Source organism: Oncorhynchus kisutch, linkage group LG4 (assembly GCF_002021735.2).
Source record: "Oncorhynchus kisutch isolate 150728-3 linkage group LG4, Okis_V2, whole genome shotgun sequence".
Lineage (NCBI taxonomy): Eukaryota > Metazoa > Chordata > Actinopteri > Salmoniformes > Salmonidae > Oncorhynchus > Oncorhynchus kisutch.
This window is the reverse complement of record NC_034177.2, coordinates 14,139,714-14,164,672: the sequence shown is the minus strand read 5'-3', so window position 1 is coordinate 14,164,672 and position 24,959 is coordinate 14,139,714. Positions and strand designations below refer to the sequence as shown.

The window sequence follows — 24,959 nt, the reverse complement described above, 5'->3', positions numbered from 1 at the left end:
ACCTTGTCTGGTAACAGTGTGGTGACAACACCTTGTCTGGTAGCAGTTTGGTGACAACACCTTGTCTAGTAGCAGTTTGGTGACAACACCTTGTCAAGTAACAGTTTGGTGACAACACCTTGTCAGGTAACTTTGTTGTTTGTGCGCTGAACGTCCATAGCTGTAGCACTAAACTCAATACTAACAGAGCAAAACACCTAAGCATCCACCTATTTAACATCAATCAAGTATTGATGGCGCTCCAATAGATATCAATGGCAATTCATCAAAATGCAAAAATCTCTGCTCATGTATGAACCTGCATGGCAAAGTGACAGAAGACACAGACACAACTCCACTTAGAGGAAATATACAGTATATTTAATCAATACCTTGGAGGAGTTGACAGGAGATTGAACCGTAAATCATTGTTCAGAGCCTCCTTGGCTACCTGTTTGCTGTCTGTCGCTAGTACGTGAGTAAAACCCAGTAAAACGTCTCCACAAGACTCAAACACAACGTTCGGAGGTTCATAGCTCTTTTGAGACAACGTCCATCTTTGCCTTATTCCTTCCTTTCAGGTTTTCATGTGTTTCAGGAAGTATTCTTTCTCCTTGACTTATTCTACATTTTGTTATGTTACAGCCTGAATTCAAAAATGTATTGAATTGATTTATATTCTCACCCATCTACACACAATAACCCATAATGACAAAGTGAAACATGTTTTTAGAAATTCTTGCAAATGTATTGAAAATGAAATATAGAAATATCTCATTTACATAAGTATTCCCTGAGTCAATACATGTTTGAATCACCTTTGGCAGTGGTTACAGCTGTGTCTTTCTGGGTAAGTCTGTAAGAGCTTTGCACACCTGGATTGTACAATATTTGCACAATATGATTTGTTTTGTTCTTCAAGCTCTGTCAAGTTCTGACAGCCATTTTCAAGTCTTGCCATAGATTTTCAAGCCAATTTAAGTCAAAACTGTAACTAGGCCACTCAGGAACATTCAATGTCATCTTGTTAAGCAACTCCAGTGTATATTTGGCCTTGTGTTTTAGGTTATTGTCCTGCTGAAAGGTGAGTTTGTCTCCCAATGTCTGGTGGAAAACAGACTGAACAGGTTTTCCTCTAGGATTTTGCCTGTGTTTAGCTCTGTTCCGTTTCTTTTTATCCTAAACAACTCCCTAATCCTTGTTGATGACAAGCATACCCATAACATGATGCAGCCACCACCATGCTTGAAAATATGAAGAGCGGTACTCAGTCATGTGTTGTGTTGGGTTTGCCCAAAACATAACGCTTTGTATTCGGGACAAAAAGTCCATTTTCTTTGCCACATTTTTTACAATTTTACATTAGTGCATTACTGCAAACAGGATACATGTTTTGGAATATGTGTATTCTGTACAGGCTTCCTTCTTTTCACTTTGTCCATTAGGTTAGTATTGTGGAGTAACTACACTGTTGTTGATGCATCCTCAGTTTTCTCCTATTTTCACATCATGGTGAAATCCCTGAGCGGTTTCCAGCAACTGAGTAGGACGGACGCCTGTATCTTTATAGTTACTGGGTGAATTGATACACCATCCAAAGTGTAAAGTTTTTTTTCCATCTACCAATAGGTGGCCTTTATGAGGCATTGGAAAACTTTCCTTTGAGGTTGTTTGTAATTCACTGCTCGACTGAGGGACCTTACAGTTAATTGTATGTGTGGGGTACAGAGATGAGGTAGTCATTCAAAAATCATGTTAAACACTATTATTGCACACAGAGTGAGTTCATGAGATGTGCTTCTACACCTGCATTGCTTGCTGTTTGGGGTTTTAGGCTGGGTTTCTGTACAGCACTTTGAGGTATCAGCTGATGTACGAAGGGCTATACAAATAAATTTGATTTGATTTGATTTGATTCATGCAACTGTGACTTGTTAAGCACATTTTTAATCCTGAACTTATTTAGGCTTGCCATAACAAAGGGGTTGAATACTTATTGACTCAAGACATTTCAACTTTTCATTTTTAATTAATTTGTAAAAATGTCTAAAAACATAATTTCACTTTGACATTATGGGGTATTGTGTGTTGGCCATTGACACACAATTTCAATTGAATCCTTTTTAAATTCAGGCTGTAACACAATAAAATGTGTAAACAGTCAAGGGGTGTGAATACGTCCTGAAGGCCTGCTGGAGGTATGTGTCGGTCGGACTAGGTGTGATGTGATGTCGTTTTCAGGACTGTATGGATCTGTAGTATTTTGTCGACGTATTCTTCTCAGATTTTGGCTGTATTCAATGTCCCCCTGGGTTGTGTGTGGGAGACCAAATATTATAATATAAAACAAGATGCATTGAAGAATGCATGTAAAAGAGATGGTGTCAATGTCTTTTGTATGCATGTTTATAAAACACTAATAACTTTGTAGATATTGCCATTTGCTCTGAGCAAACAAACTTTTGATGTTATTGCTTTGTTGGAACTGAGGCTGGTGAGGGAATCAAGAGGCTGGCGCCTTAGAAATGGACCCGCTGCCCTTACGAGGACAGGTTATGAAACGTTTGACTCGTGACATGATAGCACGGGATCATTTAACCCAGAGAGGCAGCCCTGCAAGTTGAGTAGGGAGGAGAGGGAGATCCTGGCCTGTTAGTGTCACCCAATCCCTCACCACTGGACTGTGCTAGTTCGCTAACTGTTTTAGCCTGCACTTTGCTAACGGTGTTAAAAAGACAACAGGCAGGCTGAGGAGAGGGTGGGGGCATGATACACTTAACTCCAGAGTGGATGGCATCATTATCATTTTCATTTAGCTTTGATGCTTCTTCTCCCCCCAGGCCCACCCCCCAGCCCCTCCCTCCCTGCCCCCCCTCTCTCCCTGCCTCCCTCCCTCCCTGCCTCCCTCCCTCCCTGCCTGCCTCCCTCCCACCCTGCCACCTTTGCCCGTATGGCACAAAGAGTCCAGAGAAACCTGATAGGGACAAATAGGAAAACAGACCTTGTTTGTTTCTCATTCTCTCCTTTATCAGGATTTAGCTGTCACTGTCTTTGTGTGTGTACTTCTGTGTACTTTACATGAATGTGTATGTGTGTGTGTGCTGAATCGTACTTGCCGATGTCTGCGTGTAGGTGTGTGTGTGTCTGTGTACATGTTAATTGTGAGCCTCCATCTCTAGTTTTATCCTTATGAGTTTGTTTTGGTGTTTTCTCCTCAGCCAGGTGTGTTCCACCCCACAACACGTTTGTCACCATGTTGTCTACCTCCACTTCACGATGCATTAGTCACCATGTTGTCCCCCTCCACCCCATGATGCATTAGTCACCATGTTGTCCCCCTCCACCCTACGATGCATTAGTCACCATGTTGTCCCCCTCCACCCCACGATGTGTTAGTCACCATATTGTCTCCCTCCACCCCACGATGCATTAGTCACCATGTTGTCCCCCTCCACCCCACGATGCATTAGTCACCATGTTGTCCCCCTCCACCCCACGATGCATTAGTCACCATGTTGTCCCCCTCCACCCTACGATGCATTAGTCACCATATTGTCCCCCTCCACCCTACGATGCATTAGTCACCATATTGTCTCCCTCCACCCTACGATGCATTAGTCACCATGTTGTCCCCCTCCACCCCACGATGTGTTAGTCACCATGTTGTCCCCCTCCACCCCACGATGCATTAGTCACCATGTTGTCCCACTCCACCCCACGATGTGTTAGTCACCATGTTGTCTCCCTCCACCCTACGATGCATTAGTCACCATGTTGTCCCCCTCCACCCCACGATGTGTTAGTCACCATGTTGTCTCCCTCCACCCCACGATGTGTTAGTCACCATGTTGTCCCCCTCCACCCCACGATGTGTTAGTCACCATGTTGTCTCCCTCCACCCCACGATGTGTTAGTCACCATGTTGTCTCCCTCCACCCCACGATGTGTTAGTCACCATGTTGTCCCCCTCCACCCCACGATGTGTTAGTCACCATGTTGTCTCCCTCCACCCCACGATGTGTTAGTCACCATATTGTCTCCCTCCACCCCACGATGCATTAGTCACCACGTTGTCCCCCTCCACCCCACGATGCATTAGTCACCATGTTGTCTCCCTCCACCCCACGATCCATTAGTCACCATGTTGTCTCCCTCCACCCCACGATGTGTTAGTCACCATATTGTCTCCCTCCACCCCACAATGCATTAGTCACCATGTTGTCTCCCTCCACCCCACGATGCATTAGTCACCATGTTGTCTCCCTCCACCCCACGATGTGTTAGTCACCATGTTGTCTCCCTCCACCCCACAATGTGTTAGTCACCATATTGTCTCCCTCCACCCCACGATGCATTAGTCACCATGTTGTCCCCCTCCACCCCACGATGTGTTAGTCACCATATTGTCTCCCTCCACCCCACGATGTGTTAGTCACCATGTTGTCTCCCTCCACCCCACGATGTGTTAGTCACCATGTTGTCCCCCTCCACCCCACGATGTGTTAGTCACCATGTTGTCTCCCTCCACCCCACGATGTGTTAGTCACCATGTTGTCCCACTCCACCCCACGATGCATTAGTCACCATGTTGTCCCCCTCCACCCCACAATGCATTAGTCACCATGTTGTCTCCCTCCACCCCACGATGTGTTAGTCACCATGTTGTCCCACTCCACCCCACGATGCATTAGTCACCATGTTGTCCCCCTCCACCCCACAATGCATTAGTCACCATGTTGTCTCCCTCCACCCCACGATGTGTTAGTCACCATGTTGTCCCCCTCCACCCCACGATGTGTTAGTCACCATGTTGTCTCCCTCCACCCCACGATGTGTTAGTCACCATGTTGTCTCCCTCCACCCCACGATGTGTTAGTCACCATGTTGTCCCCCTCCACCCCACGATGTGTTAGTCACCATGTTGTCTCCCTCCACCCCACGATGTGTTAGTCACCATATTGTCTCCCTCCACCCCACGATGCATTAGTCACCACGTTGTCCCCCTCCACCCCACGATGCATTAGTCACCATGTTGTCTCCCTCCACCCCACGATGCATTAGTCACCATGTTGTCTCCCTCCACCCCACGATGTGTTAGTCACCATATTGTCTCCCTCCACCCCACAATGCATTAGTCACCATGTTGTCTCCCTCCACCCCATGATGCATTAGTCACCATGTTGTCTCCCTCCACCCCACGATGTGTTAGTCACCATGTTGTCTCCCTCCACCCCACAATGTGTTAGTCACCATATTGTCTCCCTCCACCCCACGATGCATTAGTCACCATGTTGTCCCCCTCCACCCCACGATGTGTTAGTCACCATGTTGTCCCACTCCACCCCACGATGCATTAGTCACCATGTTGTCCCCCTCCACCCCACGATGTGTTAGTCACCATATTGTCTCCCTCCACCCCACGATGCATTAGTCACCACGTTGTCCCCCTCCACCCCACGATGCATTAGTCACCATGTTGTCCCCCTCCACCCCACGATGTGTTAGTCACCATGTTGTCTCCCTCCACCCCACAATGCATTAGTCACCATGTTGTCCCCCTCCACCCCACGATGCATTAGTCACCATGTTGTCCCCCTCCACCCCACGATGCATTAGTCACCATGTTGTCTCCCTCCACCCCACGATGCATTAGTCACCATGTTGTCTCCCTCCACCCCACGATGCGTTAGTCAGCTTGTTGTCCCCAGTGCTTAATTGGGAGGTGCCGGAACAAAAAGTGAGCCCAGAGTGGGTGGCCCAGGGGTCTCAGAGGTACCTCTGTAATAAAGAATTGCATGCATTATCATGGTTTTGTGTACTGGTGTAGATTAGTAGTGTAGAGGCACTCGCAGAAGTTACATACATGGGGAAACATTGTTGTAGCCTGGGTGTTGGGGAAGAATGTGTAGATCAGTAGTGTAGAGGCACTTGCAGAAGTTACACACACGGAGAAACATTGTTGTAGCCTGGGGAAACATTGTAGCCTGGGGAAACATTGTAGCCTGGGTGTTGGGGAAGAATGTGGCCTTTATAAAAGCAATTAATTTGACATGACTGGAGACTTTAGCAGATAATTTTTTAATAGCTCACAAATGATGGAAATGACAGGCTGCTGTGACACTGACAAACTGACAATCTGAGACCAATAACAATGACCTCCAGTCCACCAATAGCCTGTTACCTAGGCGTGTGGAGACACATATTGTACAATATCAGGAGGAAATGATCGTCCTAAAAAAACTTTCCAGTTTCACTGATTCACCCAATGATGCTCAGCTCACTCACCGGCGATGGCCGATGTGCTCATGCCTAAAGCTTAGCTCTCTCTTGTTTTACTTAGTAAAACAATGCAACAATATGCCTATTTGGAAGTTGATAACTGGGTAGCCTACAGACAGATTGGTGTTCTCTTTTAATCCGGATCCATTTGCTGTCACGTATACTCCCTCTCTGGCCTCTAGGTCATCAGGCTGCTGATTATCCCGCACACCTGTCACCATCGTCAAGCGCACCTGCGCCTCATGACACTCACCTGGACTCCATCACCTCCTTGATTATCTTCCCTATATCTGTCACTCCTCTTGGTTCTTTCCTCAGGTGTTATTGACTCTGTTTCATGTCGGTGTGTTGGTTGTGTTTTGTGTTTATTGTTTTGTTTATTTATTAAAACACTCCCTGTACTTGCTTCCCGACTATCAGCCCTCTCGTTACATTTCCAACCTGTATTTTCCCACGATTGTATTTGAAATATTGCGAAAGGCCTGTTTTGGCTGTGTGCTGTTCACAGACAGATTTGTAGTGCATTCCCTACTGTAGGCATACCTTGTTATTTGCTACACAATCCACAGCTAGGCAATTTTTTTAAATAAACTATTTATCATCTGTGGCACAATTACAAGCCTTCTCCAGGTGTAGTATTCAGAATGATTTCATTTCTTTCTGAACAGACGACAGTAATTCTATAACTTTGGCGAATGTATTACAATTTATCAGGGCTGCTATGGCACTTCCAGAAACCTTCGCGCGGCTATGATTCTATATGGAAATAAATGCAACACTGGAGAGATGAAAGTTGCAGGCTTATGTCTATCTGAGTAGAGCGAGGGAGAGATCATAGAAAGTGAATGTCATTCTCGTTCTGTGTGAGACACAGGTGTTCTTCTCTCTCTCAGCACAGCAACGGCCACACTTTGGTTTCTAGCGCCGCCCCATGGTCCTCCCGGTCGCGGCCACCCGGGAGGCCCGGAATGATAGACATTTTTGTCAAGGTTTTTAGTCATCATAAACGTAAATAGCTGATCAACATGAGTCAACATGATTAGTAGATCAGACAACATTGCGGTCATCAACTCTACACCTCTGATTGGTCAGTACAGTTATAGTTGAGCTCAATAACTTCTAAAGGCAAAGGTTATAGAAACCCCAGTCCCTAAACTCACCAACTCAGGAATATCCAGTGGCTCATAAAAGGTCCTGCTACTTTATCCCTGTTGTCATCTTAAATAGATAACAGATTCCTTGGGATCCATAAATCGTGTAACCACAACGGAAGGAGCAAACATGGCAGCAGAACCCAGCAGGCTCTGTAGCCATATTGTAGATATGCAGGTAGTAAACTCTGTGCTTAGGCATGCCAGTAAATGTCAGAGTTGGCGAAGCAAACATAAGGTATATTACTGTAATACAGCTCTGAAGATGCTTTTCACTGAGACCTTTAGAAGTTCTCATACATTCCAGATGGGAAGTACCAGACTGGATCTGTGGATACGTTTCTTCTGTATATTCAATCAATGAAAGTGTAAAGAGTCATGCTTTGGAGCAGGATTTGCTATACTTTGAATTCATTTCATAGGTTAATATTTCCTTTGCAGCTTAAGGAAATTCTGTCCCTGCTGCTGACACGTACAAGTTCACTTCCCCCATTACAATCTGTGTTCTGAAAACCAACACTTCCCCCATTACAATCTGTGTTCTGAAAACCAACACTTCCCCCATTACAATCTGTGTTCTGAAAACCAACACTTCCCCCATTACAAACTGTGTTCTGAAAACCAACACTTCCCCCATTACAATCTGTGTTCTGAAAACCAACACTTCCCCCATTACAATCTGTGTTCTGAAAACCAACACTTCCCCCATTACAATCTGTGTTCTGAAAACCAACACTTCCCCCATTACAATCTGTGTTCTGAAAACCAACACTTCCCCCATTACAATCTGTGTTCTGAAAACCAACACTTCCCCCATTACAATCTGTGTTCTGAAAACCAACACTTCCCCCATTACAATCTGTGTTCTGAAAACCAACACTTCCCCCATTACAATCTGTGTTCTGAAAACCAACACTTCCCCCATTACAATCTGTGTTCTGAAAACCAGCACTTCCCCAATTACAATCGGTGTTCTGAAAACCAACACTTCCCCCATTACAATCGGTGTTCTGAAAACCAACACTTCCCCCATTACAATCTGTGTTCTGAAAACCAACACTTCCCCCATTACAATCTGTGTTCTGAAAACCAACACTTCCCCCATTACAATCTGTGTTCTGAAAACCAACACTTCCCCAATTACAATCAGTGTTCTGAAAACCAACACTTCCCCCATTACAATCGGTGTTCTGAAAACCAACACTTCCCCCACTACAATCAGTGTTCTGAAAACCAACACTTCCCCCATTACAATCGGTGTTCTGAAAACCAACACTTCCCCCATTACAATCTGTGTTCTGAAAACCAACACTTCCCCCATTACAATCTGTGTTCTGAAAACCAACACTTCCCCTATTACAATCAGTGTTCTGAAAACCAACACTTCCCCCATTACAATCTGTGTTCTGAAAACCAACACTTCCCCCATTACAATCTGTGTTCTGAAAACCAACACTTCCCCAATTATAATCTGTGTTCTGAAAACCAACACTTCCCCAATTACAATCAGTGTTCTGAAAACCAACACTTCCCCCATTACAATCTGTGTTCTGAAAACCAACACTTCCCCCATTACAATCAGTATTCTGAAAACCAACACTTCCCCCATTACAATCTGTGTTCTGAAAACCAACACTTCCCCCATTACAATCGGTGTTCTGAAAACCAACACTTCCCCCATTACAATCGGTGTTCTGAAAACCAACACTTCCCCCATTACAATCTGTTTGATACACATACAGTCAAATCATTACATCCTGTTATAAACATGAACCCATTAAGTTTCAAGTTTTAATGTCGCATAAACAAGTACAATACCTTTCTTGCAAACTCAAAACCCAACAATGCAATAATCAATAACAATGTAATCCTAGAAAAAAACACACAAGAAATAAGAAGACATATGAAGAACACAATAAGTAAGCACACTATATACAGGGTCAGTTCCAATACATTAAAACCCCTTGAGCTGTTGTGTCTGCTAAGCAGAGGTAAACTCAATGACCACTGCAGCGATGGTGTGAGTTAGTTTCCCTTACAGGCCACAACAGAAGAACGGGTGGACAGAGCAAGCGGGGAGTGTAATTTATCATGCCTCTGCCAATACCCATTCACTTTGATCTGTGCCCCATCTGCGAGAGATGCGTCCGGCGTTTGGAAAGAGTGCTCACTTTCTCTTCCCATTATTCCCAAGCGGAGGGGTATTGATGGAACTCTGTGGGCTAAAGAAGAGTAGTTCCCCGCGGTCTTGAAAGGCATTTGCCATTTAAATGCTACTTAGCCCTAAATCACCTGTGTTTGGCCCGAGGTGATGCACTGGCAGGTGAAAGATGATGCAGTGTGTGTGTACAGTGTGTGTGTGTGTGTGTCTGTGTGGGTGTGTCTGTGTGCGTATGTGCGACTGTGTGTCAGCCGCCTCTCTTTCAAGGTGTGTGTTAGCTCAAGCACCCTCCCTCATCCCCTACCCACCTCTCTTCCTCTCCTCTCCTCCCCCTCCCTCATCCCCTATCCACCTCTCTTCCTCTCCTCCCCCTCCCTCATCCCCTACCCACCTCTCCTCCTCTCCTCCCCCTCCCTCATCCCCTACCCACCTCTCTTCCTCTCCTCCCTTAACCCCTATTCACCTCACTTCCTCTCCTCCCCCTCCCTCATCCCCTATCCACCTCCTCCCCCTCCCCCTCCCTCATCCCCTACCCACCTCTCTTCCTCCCCTCCCCCTCTCTCATCCCCTATCCACCTCCCTTCCTCTCCTCTCCTCCCCCTCCTTCATCCCCTATCCACCTCTCTTCCTCTCCCTCACTGTTGTGCAGACCACTCGGAGGGTTTCGATTGCACAAACTGTCACAGATGTGCTCTAGTTTTTGTTGTGTTCAGTGTTGTTACTGCTGCCTCTGCTGTTGCTGTGTGCTGTTGCGAGTAGGATGGGGGAGGGGGGGGGCATGGGGGAGGGGGGCATGGGAGAGGGGGGCATGGGGGAGGTTTGGGGAGAAGATGAAGTGTAATTATTCCTCCCTTGTCTGGAGGAGTGTGAAACAATAAAAACGGAGCCAGGTTTTCTCTCAGCAGATGCCAGCAGGTACACAGAAGGAGTGTCTTCTCCGTCTCATTTAGTAGCTAAGAATCATTGCTTTCACAATTATCACAGGGGAGAGAGGAAGGAACGGTTGGAGGGAGGATAAGTAGACGAGTACTAAAAGAACTCCCCCGGTGGTAATGTTTTTGTTTTACTTTTGTGATCAAGAAAATGAGGTGATTTCTCTTGAAGTTTAGGCTCCTAATGCAGTTTGAAGAAAGACATAACAGTTTATAGCATCTTTCGTAACAGTGGTTTGAGGAACCCACATGAAAACATTTGAATGTTTTTCCGTTTTGTGTGTCGTTCGAGTTAGCTTTGTTGTCGTGAACTGTCACAGCGTGTTAGGACAGCCGCCATGTGATGCCCGTGATTGGTGTAATTTTGTGGTAAGCTTTAGTGTTCCACTGTAGCTTCCTCCCCTCATCTCCTCTGCCTCACCTTTACTGATTTGACGTGGCTGAATCTTGTTAAAAGTATTTGCTGAACATGCTTCATGTGTCTTATTGATGATTGTATGTTAGTGTTGCTATAGCTCTTTGTTCATACATATTACCTCAGGTATAACCAGCCCTAGACAGTCATTTAGTGGCCCTCTCAATTGTCTACATGTTAATTGCAGTCACAACATCCGCAGGGCCCATATTGTTGCTGTTGTTCACACGTATACAGAATTTCTGCTCTACGGCGGTTCTCTGCGGAAACGAGGTGTCACGTTGTGAGTTGGCTCTCTTTCAGAACAGACAGAGACATGGAAATGCAATTAGCATACGAGGCAGGGAGAAAGAGAGGAGCTGAGATGGCACTCCCTCCTCTCCCAGGCCTTACGCAGCAGAGGATCGTGGGTAAACAAGGACACCATGTTAAGAGAGGGAGGACACAAACACTGTCTCATGGTTAATTCAAGCCATGCTGAAGGTACAGCACAGTGCAGATAATTATAACACACACACAAAGCCACACACACACACACACACAAACACACACACAGCCACACACACACACAGAGCTGCTACACACACAGGCGCACACAGTTGCATATATACACACACACACTTGACGCACACACATACACATTCTGTACACACTCGTACATCTCCCTGCTTGTCCAGCTACAATCTAACAGAGAGAGCGAGACATAAAGCCCTTAAATTGAACCGAATTGTAGAGAGTGAGAGATGTAGAGAAAGATGTAGAAAGAGAAAGAGCGAGACATGTAGAGAGTGAGAGAAAGATATGTAGAGTGAGAGATGAGAGAGTGATATGTAGAGAGAGAGAGATATATATGTAGAGAGAGAGAGAGAGAGAGATGTAGAGAGAGAGATATATGTAGAGAGAGAGAGAGATATGTAGAGAGACAGAGATATGTAGAGAGAGAGAGAGATATGTAGAGAGAGAGATATCTAGAGAGAGAGAGTGATGTAGAGAGAGAGATATGTAGAGAGAGATATAGAGAGAAAAATATGTAGAGAGAGCGATAGATGTAGAGAGAGAGATGTAGAGAGAGAGATATGTAGAGAGGGAGAGAGATGTAGAGAGTGAGAGAGATGTAGAGAGATATATATGTGGATAGAGAGATGTAGAGTGAGAGATGTAGAGAGAGAGTGATGTAGATACATACATCCTCCCCCATACATCCTTCCCATACACCCTCCCCATACATCCTCCCACATACATCCTCCCCATACATCCTCCCCATACATCCTCCCCATGCATCCTCCCACATACATCCTCCCCATACATCCTCCCCATGCATCCTCCCCATACATCCTTCCCATACACCCTCCCCATACATCCTCCCACATACATCCTCCCCATACATCCTCCCCATACATTCTCCCACATACATCCTCCCACATACATCCTCCCCATACATCCTCCCACATACATCCTCCCCATACATCCTCCCCATACATCCTCCCACATACATCCTTCCCATATACCCTCCCCATACATCCTCCCACATACATCCTCCCCATACATCCTCCCCATACATCCTCCACATACATCCTCCCCATACATCCTCCACATACATCCTCCCCATACATCCTCCACATACATCCTCCCACATACATCCTCCCCATACATCCTCCCCATACATCCTCCCACATACATCCTTCCCATACACCCTCCCCATACATCCTCCCACATACATCCTCCCACATACATCCTCCCCATACATCCTCCCCATACATCCTCCCCATACATCCTCCCCATACATCCTCCCACATACATCCTCCCCATACATCCTCCCCATACATCCTCCCCATACATCCTCCCACATACATCCTCCCCATGCATCCTCCCCATGCATCCTCCCCATACATCCTCCCCATGCATCCTCCCACATACATCCTCCCTATGCATCCTCCCCATGCATCCTCCCCATGCATCCTCCCACATACATCCTCCCCATGCATCCTCCCCATACATCCTCCCCATGCATTCTCCCACATACATCCTCCCCATGCATCCTCCCCATGCATCCTCCCCATGCATCCTCCCACATACATCCTCCCCATACATCCTCCCCATGCATCCTCCCCCATACATCCTCCCCATGCATCCTCCCCATACATCCTCCCCATGCATCCTCCCCATGCATCCTCCCACATACATCCTTCCCATACACCCTCCCCATACATCCTCCCACATACATCCTCCCCATACATCCTCCCCATACATCCTCCCCATACATCCTCCCACATACATCCTCCCACATACATCCTCCCCATACATCCTCCCCATACATCCTCCCCATACATCCTCCCCATGCATCCTCCCCATACATTCTCCCCATCCATCCTCCCCATGCATCCTCCCCCATACATCCTCCCTATACATCCTCCCCCATACATCCTCCCCCATGCATCCTCCCCATGCATCCTCCCCATGCATCCTTCCCCATACATCCTCCCCCATACATCCTCCCCCATGCATCCTCCCCATACACCCCCCCCCATATATCCTCCCCCATGCATCCTCCCCCATACATCCTCCCCCATGCATCCTCCCCCATACATCCTCACCTCATTCCAAACCTACCTTGACTTCCTCGTTTGTTTGTTTTTGTTTTGCCAAAGCAGTTTTCCTTGCCATTGGCTGAACATCAACTGGAGGTTAAGTTTGTGTAAACGCCTCGATAGGACAATTGCTCCATGCCTAGTTGGAATAACAGCAGAAATAGAGGGAGAGACGGAGAGTAGGGAGAGGGGGATAGAGGGAGAATAGAGAGAGAGGGATAGAGGGAGGGATAATGGGAGAGTAGGGATCGAGGGAGAGTAGGGAGGGAGAGAGGGATAGAAGGAGAGTAGGGAGGGATAGAGGGAGAGCAGGGTGGGAGGGATAGAGGGAGAGCAGGGTTGGGAGGGATAGAGGGAGAGCAGCGTGGGAGGGATAGAGGGAGAGTAGGGAGGGAGGGATAGAGGGAGAGCAGGGTGGGAGGGATAGAGGGAGAGCAGGCAGGGAGGGAGAGTAGGGAGGGATAGAGGGAGAGTAGACAGGGAGGGAGAGTAGGGAGGGAGAGACGGGTAGAAGGAGAGTTGGGAGGGAGGGAGAGCAGGGTGGGAGGGATAGAGGGAGAGTAGGCAGGGAGGGAGAGTAGGGAGGGAGAGAGGGAGAGCAGGGTGGGAGGGATAGAGGGAGAGTAGGGAGGGAGAGCAGGGTGGGAGGGATAGAGGGAGAGTAGGGAGGGAGAGAGGGAGAGCAGGGTGGGAGGGATAGAGGGAGAGTAGGGAGGGAGAGAGGGAGAGCAGGGTGGGAGGGATAGAGGGAGAGTAGGGAGGGAGAGAGGGAGAGCAGGGTGGGAGGGATAGAGGGAGAGTAGGGAGGGAGAGAGGGAGAGCAGGGTGGGAGGGATAGAGGGAGAGTAGGGAGGGAGAGAGGGAGAGCAGGGTGGGAGGGATAGAGGGAGAGTAGGCAGGGAGAGAGGGAGAGTAGGGAGGGATAGAGGGAGAGTAGGGAGGGAGAGAGGGAGAGCAGGGTGGGAGGGATAGAGGGAGAGTAGGGAGGGAGAGAGGGAGAGCAGGGTGGGAGGGATAGAGGGAGAGTAGGGAGGGAGAGAGGGAGAGCAGGGTGGGAGGGATAGAGGGAGAGTAGGCAGGGAGAGAGGGAGGCCTGTCTGTGTTTCTGCTTGACACAAAGAACAATAAACACGTTCCACATGGTGAGTGGTGGGCTCCAGATGCAGGCCGGGCCAGAGGACTAACACGTGGAAATGGCTTCCAGACAGGCCTCAGTGAGAGCACAAAGGGCCATTCTCCCCCCTTAGCCTAGCACCCGCTCCTGTCCTGTCTCTCTCCCTCTCACCCACCATCACCACAACCCTCCAACTCATTCAATTATAAACACAGAGAGACGTCAGTTACATGACTTGTCCACGGAAACTCTCCAGCCAAATCGCTAATGCTAACGTGTTTATATTGGGCTCGCACCAGAAAACGAGTGAGAATACTGGTGACAAATGTTACAGCCCTAGCTAGATCCTAGATTGGACGTTGCTGTGGGCAGGAAGGCCTAGACCGGGGCTCCAATGTAATCAGATGACGTGGTGATGAAAAATAGGTTTGAAGTGTTTAAAGGGGTTGTGTCAAGCTATTAAGTCCATTTGTTTGTATTAAGTCAACTTGCCCAGGTCATCGGTTAATTGCAGAGTAAATTCCCCTGTTTGCTTTGGCTGTGTGTGAAAAATGGAGGGGCGGACGGCAGAGGTAAAAAAAACAATAAGTAACGTAATTTTCACGTCTAGGATACCGATCCTGGCAACCACCAGAAAACATATACCAACTTCTGCCAAAATCTTCACAATGTAAACCAACCTGGTCCGGCTTTTTGCTGTTGATCCTGGAAATGCCACAAACAAATGAACAATACCATACGTCAGGCTTCCAGAGTCTATACACAGATTGGTGCAGGCATTAAAGACGCATAAAAGGGCTGTATGGCGAGTAATCTGGGGTACTGTAGACACAAACTAAAGAGAAATGTTCTACCCCTTGTGGCCCCCATCCACACACACACACACACACACACACCACCACCACCACCATCCTGTGATTTATTCGGCCTGGCCGGTGGTTTGTCTTTTAAAGTGTGTTCTGCAGACAAGCAGCTGGAGTTCTCTGTCGGAAGGGTGGAGCAGGTGGCATGGAGAGCACATGCCTGGTGGTGGGGTGAACTGGTCCGCAGGGAGGGAGAGAGAGAGAGAAAAGGAAAGGAATGCTAGGAGGGGAAAGGTCTGTTTTCTATTGTATCCTGTCTCTTTCTCTCTCCACTCACATCATCTCATTAGTCCAGGTGGCCAGGAAGTTCTGATATGGTTGGTCACATGCTCTCTTCCATGGGTGATGGTGCTGCAAGCTTTAAGGTATTGGTCACAATGTTGTCCTAACATATTCTTACTTTAAAAGCAGTAGTTTACTGTATCTTCTGAGACATTTTGAAATTCACTATTGCCATTTTTAATGTCTGTTTTGTAAATCCCCTTTAAACAACATAATCGTTGTTAGACATTGAAAGTATAGAGCTTCAATTTACAGTGGTAGTTTTTTTTCATATCCATTTTATTGAACTATCCCTTTAAGCTTTAAGAGACGTTGTAGAATTCCTGATAGTACAGAAGAGAGCATATCCTAGCTCTTTTTCACCCCCTGAAGACTTAAGAAGTCAGAATAGCGTTCTAAATTACCCATGCTGTCCCATCAGATGTGCTTGTTTGGTTTTGACGTCTTCCCTTTGCAGACGGCTTCTTCCTGCATGCATGGCTTCAAAAGCAGACAGCCTTACGAACAAACATGTATCCCATGAAGTCATAGAGAGGGACCGAGTTAAAGCACACTGCCAGGGCCGAGCTTGACAAGACATTAGATCAGAGAAAAAGTGGTCTTCAAAAACCTTCCAAGAAACCCAGGCCGGCATTTAAAGTTCAGCCCTCCTAAATCACCCAGGTATAAACACTTTATAATGCACTTATAAACATTGGGCCTGATTAATTAAGCTCCCGCGGGGGTTTGTTGGTGGTCAGACCGACTGTGAAGACTGAAACTCTCTGGGAGCTTTCAAAGTCCAGGAACTCACCCCAGATTTTTTTCGTAGTTTGAAAGCTAAATTGATCAATCACCACCATGTGTTTCTGGTCTCAGAGGAATGGGACGGGTGGTTTACAAAATGGCCGCCATGCATGGGGCTTGCTTGTCCACGTTGTATTGAGGGCAGTGAGAATGTTGTGACAACATGTTTGGTGTGTGGAAGGGAAACAGAAAGGGAAAGGGGGATACCTAGTCAGTTGTACAACTGAATGCCTTCAACTGAAATGTGTCTTCTGCATTTAACCCAGTTAACTCTGAATCAGAGAGGTGTGGGGGGCTGCCTTAATCTACATCCACGTCTTGAAGAGGCTGGGCCAGGCGCTAGTGCGTGTTTATAGGCTGTCAGAGCAAACCATCAGAGAAGCATCCAGCTTTCCATGCGCTTGTGTTTCAGATGGTATGTTTGCAGCTCAGATGGTATGTTTGTGTTTCAGATGGTATGTTTGCTTCTCAGATGGTATGTTTGTGTTTCAGATGGTATGTTTGCGTTTCAGATGGTATGTTTGTGTTTCAGATGGTTTGTTTGTGTTTCAGATGGTATGTTTGCTTCTCAGATGGTATGTTTGTGTTTCAGATGGTATGTTTGCGTTTCAGATGGTATGTTTGTGTTTCAGATGGTATGTTTGTGTTTCAGATGGTATGTTTGCTTCTCAGATGGTATGTTTGTGTTTCAGATGGTATGTTTGCGTTTCAGATGGTATGTTTGTGTTTCAGATGGTATGTTTGCTTCTCACATGGTATGTTTACGCCTCAGATGGTATGTTTGCATCTCAGATGGTATGTGTGCATCTCAGATGGTATGTTTACGTCTCAGATGGTATGTGTGCATCTCAGATGGTATGTGTGCATCTCAGATGGTATGTGTGCATACAACCTGTAGAAATTTGTTAGTCGGGTATATCGCATGAGTCAGTAGCTTTGTTCCAGGGTGTCAGTGTGCTACGTACATACCAGTCGGCTCACTAGCTATGATCCAGGGCATTATGTTAACCACTGTTACGTATGCAGCTACCGAGTACACATTAGCTAGCTAGTACACACACACACACACACACACAACACAACACAACACACACAAACACAATACAACACAACACACACACACACACACACCCCTGGCTGCTGTTTTATTGATATTCGGATCTGATATTGTTCCTCTCCTCCCACCTGACTGCTTAACGAGGTCATTTCCTACAAAGTGTCACCGAGCTCCATCAAACCCTTCCTCAATCTGCCTCCAATAGCCCTTAATGACTGCCAATCTGCCCCCACTGGCCATTAATGACTGGCAATCTGCCTCCAATAGCCATTAATGATGGCAATCTGCCTCCACTGGCCATTAATGACTGGCAATCTGCCTCCACTGGCCATTAATGACCGGCAATCTGCCTCCACTGGCCCTTAATACCTGGCAATCTGCCTCCACTGGCCATTAATGACTGGCAATCTGCCTCCACTGGCCATTAATGATGACAATCTGCCTCCACTGGCCATTAATGATGACAATCTGCCCCCACTGGCCATTAATGATGACAATCTGCCCCCACTGGCCATTAATGACTGGCAATCTGCCCCCACTGGCCCTTAATTACTGGAAATCTGCCCCCACTGGCCATTAATGATGACAATCTGCCCCCACTGGCCATTAATGACTGGCAATCTGCCCCCACTGGCCCTTAATTACTGGAAATCTGCCCCCACTGGCCTTTAATGACTGGCAATCTGCCTCCATTGGCTCTTAGTGACTGGCATTCTGCTTCCACTGGTCATTAATGGCTGGCAATCTGCCTCCGCTGGCCCTTAGTGACTGGCAATCTGCCTCCGCTTGCCCTTAGTGACTGGCATTCTGCCTCCGCTGGCCATTAATACCTGGCAATCTGCCTCTGCTGGCCCTTAGTGACTGGCATTCTGCCTCCGCTGGCCATTAATACCTGGCAATCTGCCTCTGCTGGCCCTTAGTGACTGGCATTCTGCCTCCGCTGGCCCTTAGTGACTGGCAATCTGCCTCCGCTGGCCCTTAGTGACTTGCAATCTTCCTCCACTGGCCATTAATGGATGGTAAAGCTGCGAGGAACCATGAGAAATAACAGATAGGGAAAGGAGGGAGTTTGCAAGCACCATTTGAATCCTGAACGTGGGTTGGGGGGGAATGTAGCAGAGGGAGGGGGGTAGTAGGCGGGGGACTGGAGAAGATCCTCACACAGCAGCTGGCAGGGAGGGGGGGGGGGGGGGGACTGGAGAAGATCCTCACACAGCAGCTGGATAGGCCCCTCTAACACTAATTCCAACCCCCTCAGATTAGCTGTCATCTGATGCCAGGCCTGCCTGCAACTCCGTTCTCCCCCCTCCATAACCCGTACGTACCCCCATCTTACCCCCCTGGTGGTCCCCTATGCCCCCTCACTTTTCCATGCTCTGAGCCCACGAGCTGCAACTGATCTGGCGATACTTTCACCAACATGGCTGGTGTTTGTGCACAGGTTTATCACTACAAGACTCAACATGGCGTCGTCACCTCTCCCCATCAAAGCCCTTTGAAGGATTATGGGCCTCATGGCACGACTGATAAGGACATTTGAGAGGGAGAAGTGGCGCACCGTCCAATGGGGACTCTTTGGGGGTGACTTATTCACGGGCCAGTCTGTGAATTTGGGGTCAGTGTGTCAAAACTTTTCACATATTGGCTTCATAGCCTAGTGGGGGTGGCAGCGTAGCCTAGTGGTTAGAGCATTGGACTAGTAACTGGAAGGTTGCAAGTTCAAACCCCCGAGCTGACAAGGTACAAATCTGTCGTTCTGCCCCTGAACAGGCAGTTAACCCACTGTTCCTAGGCCGTCATTGAAAATAAGAATTTGTTCTTAACTGACTTGCCTAGTAAAATAAAGGTAAAATGTAAAAAAAATATTGGCTTCAGAGTTTATGTGGTTAATTACGAAACACAGTACACAGTATAAATACAGTACACACACCAAGACCAGATTTCACATGTATGAAAACAGTTCTGATGTGTAAACTACGGTTGTATATGGTTGGGCCATATACAGATGTTTATACCGTTTCTCTACCGGGGTATATACGAAGTAGAGGTCGACCGATTAATCGAAATGGCCGATTAATTAGGGCCAATTTCAAGTTTTCTTAACAATTGGAAATCTGTGTTTTTGGGTGCCGATTTGCCGATTTTTTTCGCACACTTTATTTATTAACTAGGTAAGTCAGTTAAGAACACATTCTTATTTCCAATGATGCCTAGGAACTGCCTTGTTCAGGGGCAGAACGACAGATTTTCACCTTGTCAGCTCGAGGGATCCAATCTTGCAACCTTACAGTTAACTAGTCCAACGCAATAACAACCTGCCTCTTTCTCGTTGTACTCCACAAGGCCTGTTACGCGAATGCAGTAAGCCAAGGTAAGTTGCTAGCTAGCATTAAACTTATCTTATAAAAAATTATCTATCATAATCACTAGTTAACTACACATGGTGGCTGATGATATTACTAGATATTATCTAGCATGTGCTGCGTTGCATATAATCTGACTGAGCATACAAGCATACAAGTATCTAAGTATCTGACTGAGTGGTGGTAGGCAGAAGCAGGCGCGTAAACATTCATTCAAACAGCACTTCCGTGCGTTTTGCCAGCAGCTCTTTGTTGAGCGTCAAGCATTGCGCTGTTTATGACTTCAAGCCTATCAACTCCCGAGATGAGGCTGGTGTAACCAAAGTGAAATGGCTAGCTAGTTAGCGCTCGCTAATTGCGTTTCAAACGTCACTCGCTCTGAGCCTTGGAGTGGTTGGTTCCCTTGCTCTGCATGGGTAACGCTGCTTCGATGGTGGCTGTTGTCGTTGTGTTGCTGGTTCGAGCCCAGGGAGGAGCGAGGAGAGGGACGGAAGCTATACTGTTACACTGGCAATAATAAAGTGCCTATAAGAACATCCAATAGTCAAAGGTTAATGAAATACAAATGGTATAGAGGAAAATAGTCCTATAATTCCGATAATACCTACAACCTTAAACTTCTTACCTGGGAATATTGAAGACTCATGTTAAAAGGAACCACCAGCTTTCATATGTTCTCATGTTCTGAGCAAGGAACTGAAACGTTAGCTTTCTTACATAGCACATATTGCACTTTTACTTTCTTCTCCAACACTTTTTTTTGCATTATTTAAACTAAATTGAACATGTTTCTTTATTTACTTGAGGCTAAATTGATTTTATAAATGTATTATATTAAGTTCAAATAAGTGTTCAGTATTCAGTATTGTAATTGTCATTATTACAAATAAATAAATAAAAATCAGCTGATTAATCGGTATCGGCTTTTTTGGTCCTCCAAAAATCGGTATCGGCGTTGAAAAATCATAATCGGTCGACCTCTAATACGAAGTTACCGAATGTGCACACAAGGGGCGCTAAAAACTACAACTTTCCCCCCAAAATGAGTTTTTTTACAAATTAAAAAAGTAGGCAAACAGGGATGTTGATCTTGACATCTAACCACCTAACTAGTAAGGTAACAAACCAAATGCAGAGCTGAGCCCTGAGCTGGATATCATTTATTTGACACATCTTAGATTTCTTACAGTTATACTTAACCTATAGTTATAAACAGTGGCGTAGCACGTGCCCCCCGATGCCCCCAAACAACTTGTTACTTCCGCAAAACTATTAGGAAAATCCACATGTAGTGTGATTGAGCCAGACAGAGGACTAGGGCCTGGAGAAAGTGGAGATGGAGCCACGCAATTGTCTTCTAGGCTATGATTTGTGTGCTTGCGTTTCACTTGGCCCCGCGCGATGAAGCGAATAGCCATGGGGGCAAGGGCAGTATAGCTCCCTGTAAACATGCACCACCGTGCAGGTGCTCAATTTGTATCGAAATAGCCATGGGCGACAGTCATTTGGCCATAGCTGGACGAGAGCCAGGGCCCTGTGAAAGAGCTTAATGTGTGTGAACCCCTGTGAACCCCTGGAGGTTTTCCTCCTTCTGCACCAATTCACCACCTCTTCCTCATCCTCCTCACCCAGCTCCTTTGTCCATAGAATATTAGCACCATGTTATGCTGTCTTCATACCTTTCTGTATTAGTATGTATCAGATGGACGATAGGTGGTGTTGATAGGTAGTGTTTTGGGCCCAAGTCTGTTGTTGAGAGTGCTTTAGGTGGAATGCATAGTCATTTAGTTGGGTCACTCAGGGGGAGCAACATTGGCCACTTTAACGATGTTTCATCTGGAGCTCTGTTAGAGTACATGCCTATATTACATGTTTATAAAACAGTTGATGTTAATATTTAGCCTCTGTCTCATCTGCAGGTTTCTCCATGGGGAGTACACCGTGGAGGTGGCCATCAACGACTACCTGGACATCTACTGCCCCCACTACGAGGACCCGCTCCCCCTGGAGCGCATGGAGCGTTACATCCTCTTCATGGTCAACTACGACGGCTACACCACCTGCGACCACCGCATGAAGGGCTTCAAGCGCTGGGAGTGCAACCGGCCACAGAGCCCCAACGGACCACTCAAGTTCTCTGAGAAGTTCCAGCTCTTCACTCCCTTCTCACTAGGGTTTGAGTTCCGGCCGGGTCACGAGTACTACTACATCTGTAAGTAGAACATTTGATTCACCCCCACACTGGTTATGTCCCCAAGTTAGGTAGAGAAAAGAATATGCGAAGAAGAAATGACTTACCACACCAAACAGAAGCATCTGCAACCCTTCAAAGAACATTCACCGCTGTCAACCCATCACTCTTTAGTTGATGAAGTTCAGGGAATGTCAGACGGATCTACGTGTCTCCTGGTCATTTGAAGGTTGATTTGATCTCATTTGGTGGGAAGCAGGGGAGGAAGGGGAGGAAGCCAAAATAGCGGTAGGGGTTTAATTAATAGGCTTTGCTTTGTGGTTTCATTTGGCTCTCATGCATGGCTCCCTGCTAGTGCCAGGGCTAGGAACCAACCAGAAACAGTCTGTTCACACCACAGTGTGAGAGCCAGAGAGGTAGAGCACAGCCTGTATACACAGACGAGTGGCGGATGATTATTCAAAACCAACTTTACCTTCTATTTACTAGAAAAGAACGATTGTTACCAGGTACTTCTTTGAAGTAATTCAATATAACTACAAACCAGTTGATATCAAATGCTTCCTTGCGCTTATTAGTTGAATTTAAACCAAATATAGTTACGTGGCAAAAGCAATGTAATTAAGCTGTTACAGGGGAAATCATGGAGCGTGAAATAAAGCCATGAAGCGTAATCAAATAGACTGTTACCAATCACAACATACAGCAGCCTAACGAGAGGGGAGCCCGGACATATTGTTGATCTCCAGATTCCGCTTGACTTGTCCATCCACGTGTTTTGTGCCTGACCTGCCATCCTTTTGTGTGGCGCCCCGGCGCATCCCATTTTCTTACACCCCTTGATTAAAATTCTAAATTGTCAAATGGCAGCAAGCTATTAGCTGGGTGCTTAGCTTCACAGGGCGTGATTGGTGCAAAACCAGTTGCCGGCGACCTCATGCAGAACGCTTCAAATGATGCTGATTGGTCAAATCATATTTAGCCAAGGGAACTTGATGGGGGTAATTGTGTCGTTCTGGCTCCGGACTGCGGTGCAGCGGGTTATACACGGCCAGACAGACGTGACACCTCGCCTATCGGATGCATCACACCCACACACGCCCACTTTGACTTCAAGGTCGCGGTATGCACGCCACTTCCCATTTTCCTGCTTCGGAGGCGTTTTTCCCCTTCCGTGGTCACATGTCTCAGGTACAGTGTGTTCATGTGCAGGACAGGCCCTGTGAAAGGTGTTCTTTGGGGGGGTTCGGGGTGGGGGGGGGGGGGCTACTTGCGTTAGCACAGTGATGGGTCCCATAGACTTCCAGTCATTGAGCCCCCTACCTTTCTACCCCTACCCCTCTCCCCCATCCCTCTACCCCATACCCTCCCTATACCCCTACCCCTCTATCCCATAACCCCCTATGCCCCTACCCCCCAACCCCTTCTCTACCCCCCTCTCCACCCCATGTGCACTCAGGCGCTAATACCAAATATGCACACTCAAATACAAACCCAAATAAACACACCCACCTTGAACACAAACCACACACCTTTTCCCATCTGGATTGATTCCCTACCGGTTTTTAAAAGACCAAATACCAAAAATGCTGATGCAAGAAAGTGGCCATTTTGGTGCCTGATATTTTATATTTTAATGAAAATAAAACAGTGTTATTATATGAATACCGAATATATAAAATAAAAATAGTGTTATTTTATGGACAACAAGAGACAAAGTAAAACAGTGTTATTTTATGGATACCGAGAGACAAAGTAAAACAGTGTTATTTTATGGATAACAAGAGACAAAGTAAAACAGTGTTATTTGATGGATACCGAGAGACAAAGTAAAACATAATTTGCCACAGTGAAATGGCAAAAGTACAAAATAGTTTTCCAAGGTTAAAATGCAGCACTACGTCCAAATCAGTTGAGGCTGCTGAGGGGAAGACGGCTCATAACAATCACTGGAACGGAGCGAATGGAATGGAATCAAACATATGGAAACCATGTGTTTGATGTATTTGATACCATTCCACTAATTCTGCTCCAGCCATTATCATGAGCCCGTCCTCTCCAATTAAGGTGCCACCAACCTTCTGTGGCCCAAAGTCTCTCTCTGGCTGGTTCAAATCAAATCAAATCATATCACAACTGGTGTAGACTTTTCAGTGAAATGCTTCCCTACGAGCATCCCAACGATGCAGTTTAAAAATATTTTTAAATAATAATAAAAATAGTAACAAGGTATAAAATACACAAGAATGGTGGTATATACAGGGAGTACCAGTACCAGGTCAATGTGCAGAGGTATGAGTCACTTGAGGTAGATCAGGCATCAGGATAGATAATAATAAGGTATTTGAGGTAGATATGTACATGAAGGCAGGGTAAAGTGACTAGGCATCAGGATATATAATAATAAGGTAATTGAGGTAGATATGTACATGAAGGCAGGGTAAAGTGACTAGGCATCAGAATAGATAATAATAAGGTATTTGAGGTAGATATGTACATGAAGGCAGGGTAAAGTGACTAGGCATCAGGATAGATAATAATAAGGTATTTGAGGTAGATATGTACATGAAGGCAGGGTAAAGTGACTAGTCATCAGGATAGATAATAATAAGGTATTTGAGGTAGATATGTACATGAAGGCAGGGTAAAGTGACTAGTCATCAGGATAGATAATAATAAGGTATTTGATGGTAGGTATGTACATGAAGGCAGGGTAAAGTGACTAGGCATCAGGATAGATAATAATAAGGTATTTGAGGTAGATATGTACATGAAGGCAGGGTAAAGTGACTAGGCAT

At 46.4% G+C, this 24,959-nt stretch overlaps 1 protein-coding gene across 1 annotated transcript in view; it reads left to right on the top strand.

Annotated features, from left to right (window-relative positions):
- Positions 1 to 24,959, top strand: part of LOC109888529 (ephrin-A2) — a gene marked incomplete at its 5' end in the record, with an annotated part of 123,440 nt that overhangs the window by 88,487 nt on the left and 9,994 nt on the right. Inside the window, one exon of the mRNA XM_031822477.1 lies at positions 21,890 to 22,182. Coding sequence (XP_031678337.1) covers positions 21,890 to 22,182 — 293 coding nt within the window. The remainder of the gene's footprint in view (positions 1 to 21,889; positions 22,183 to 24,959) is intronic.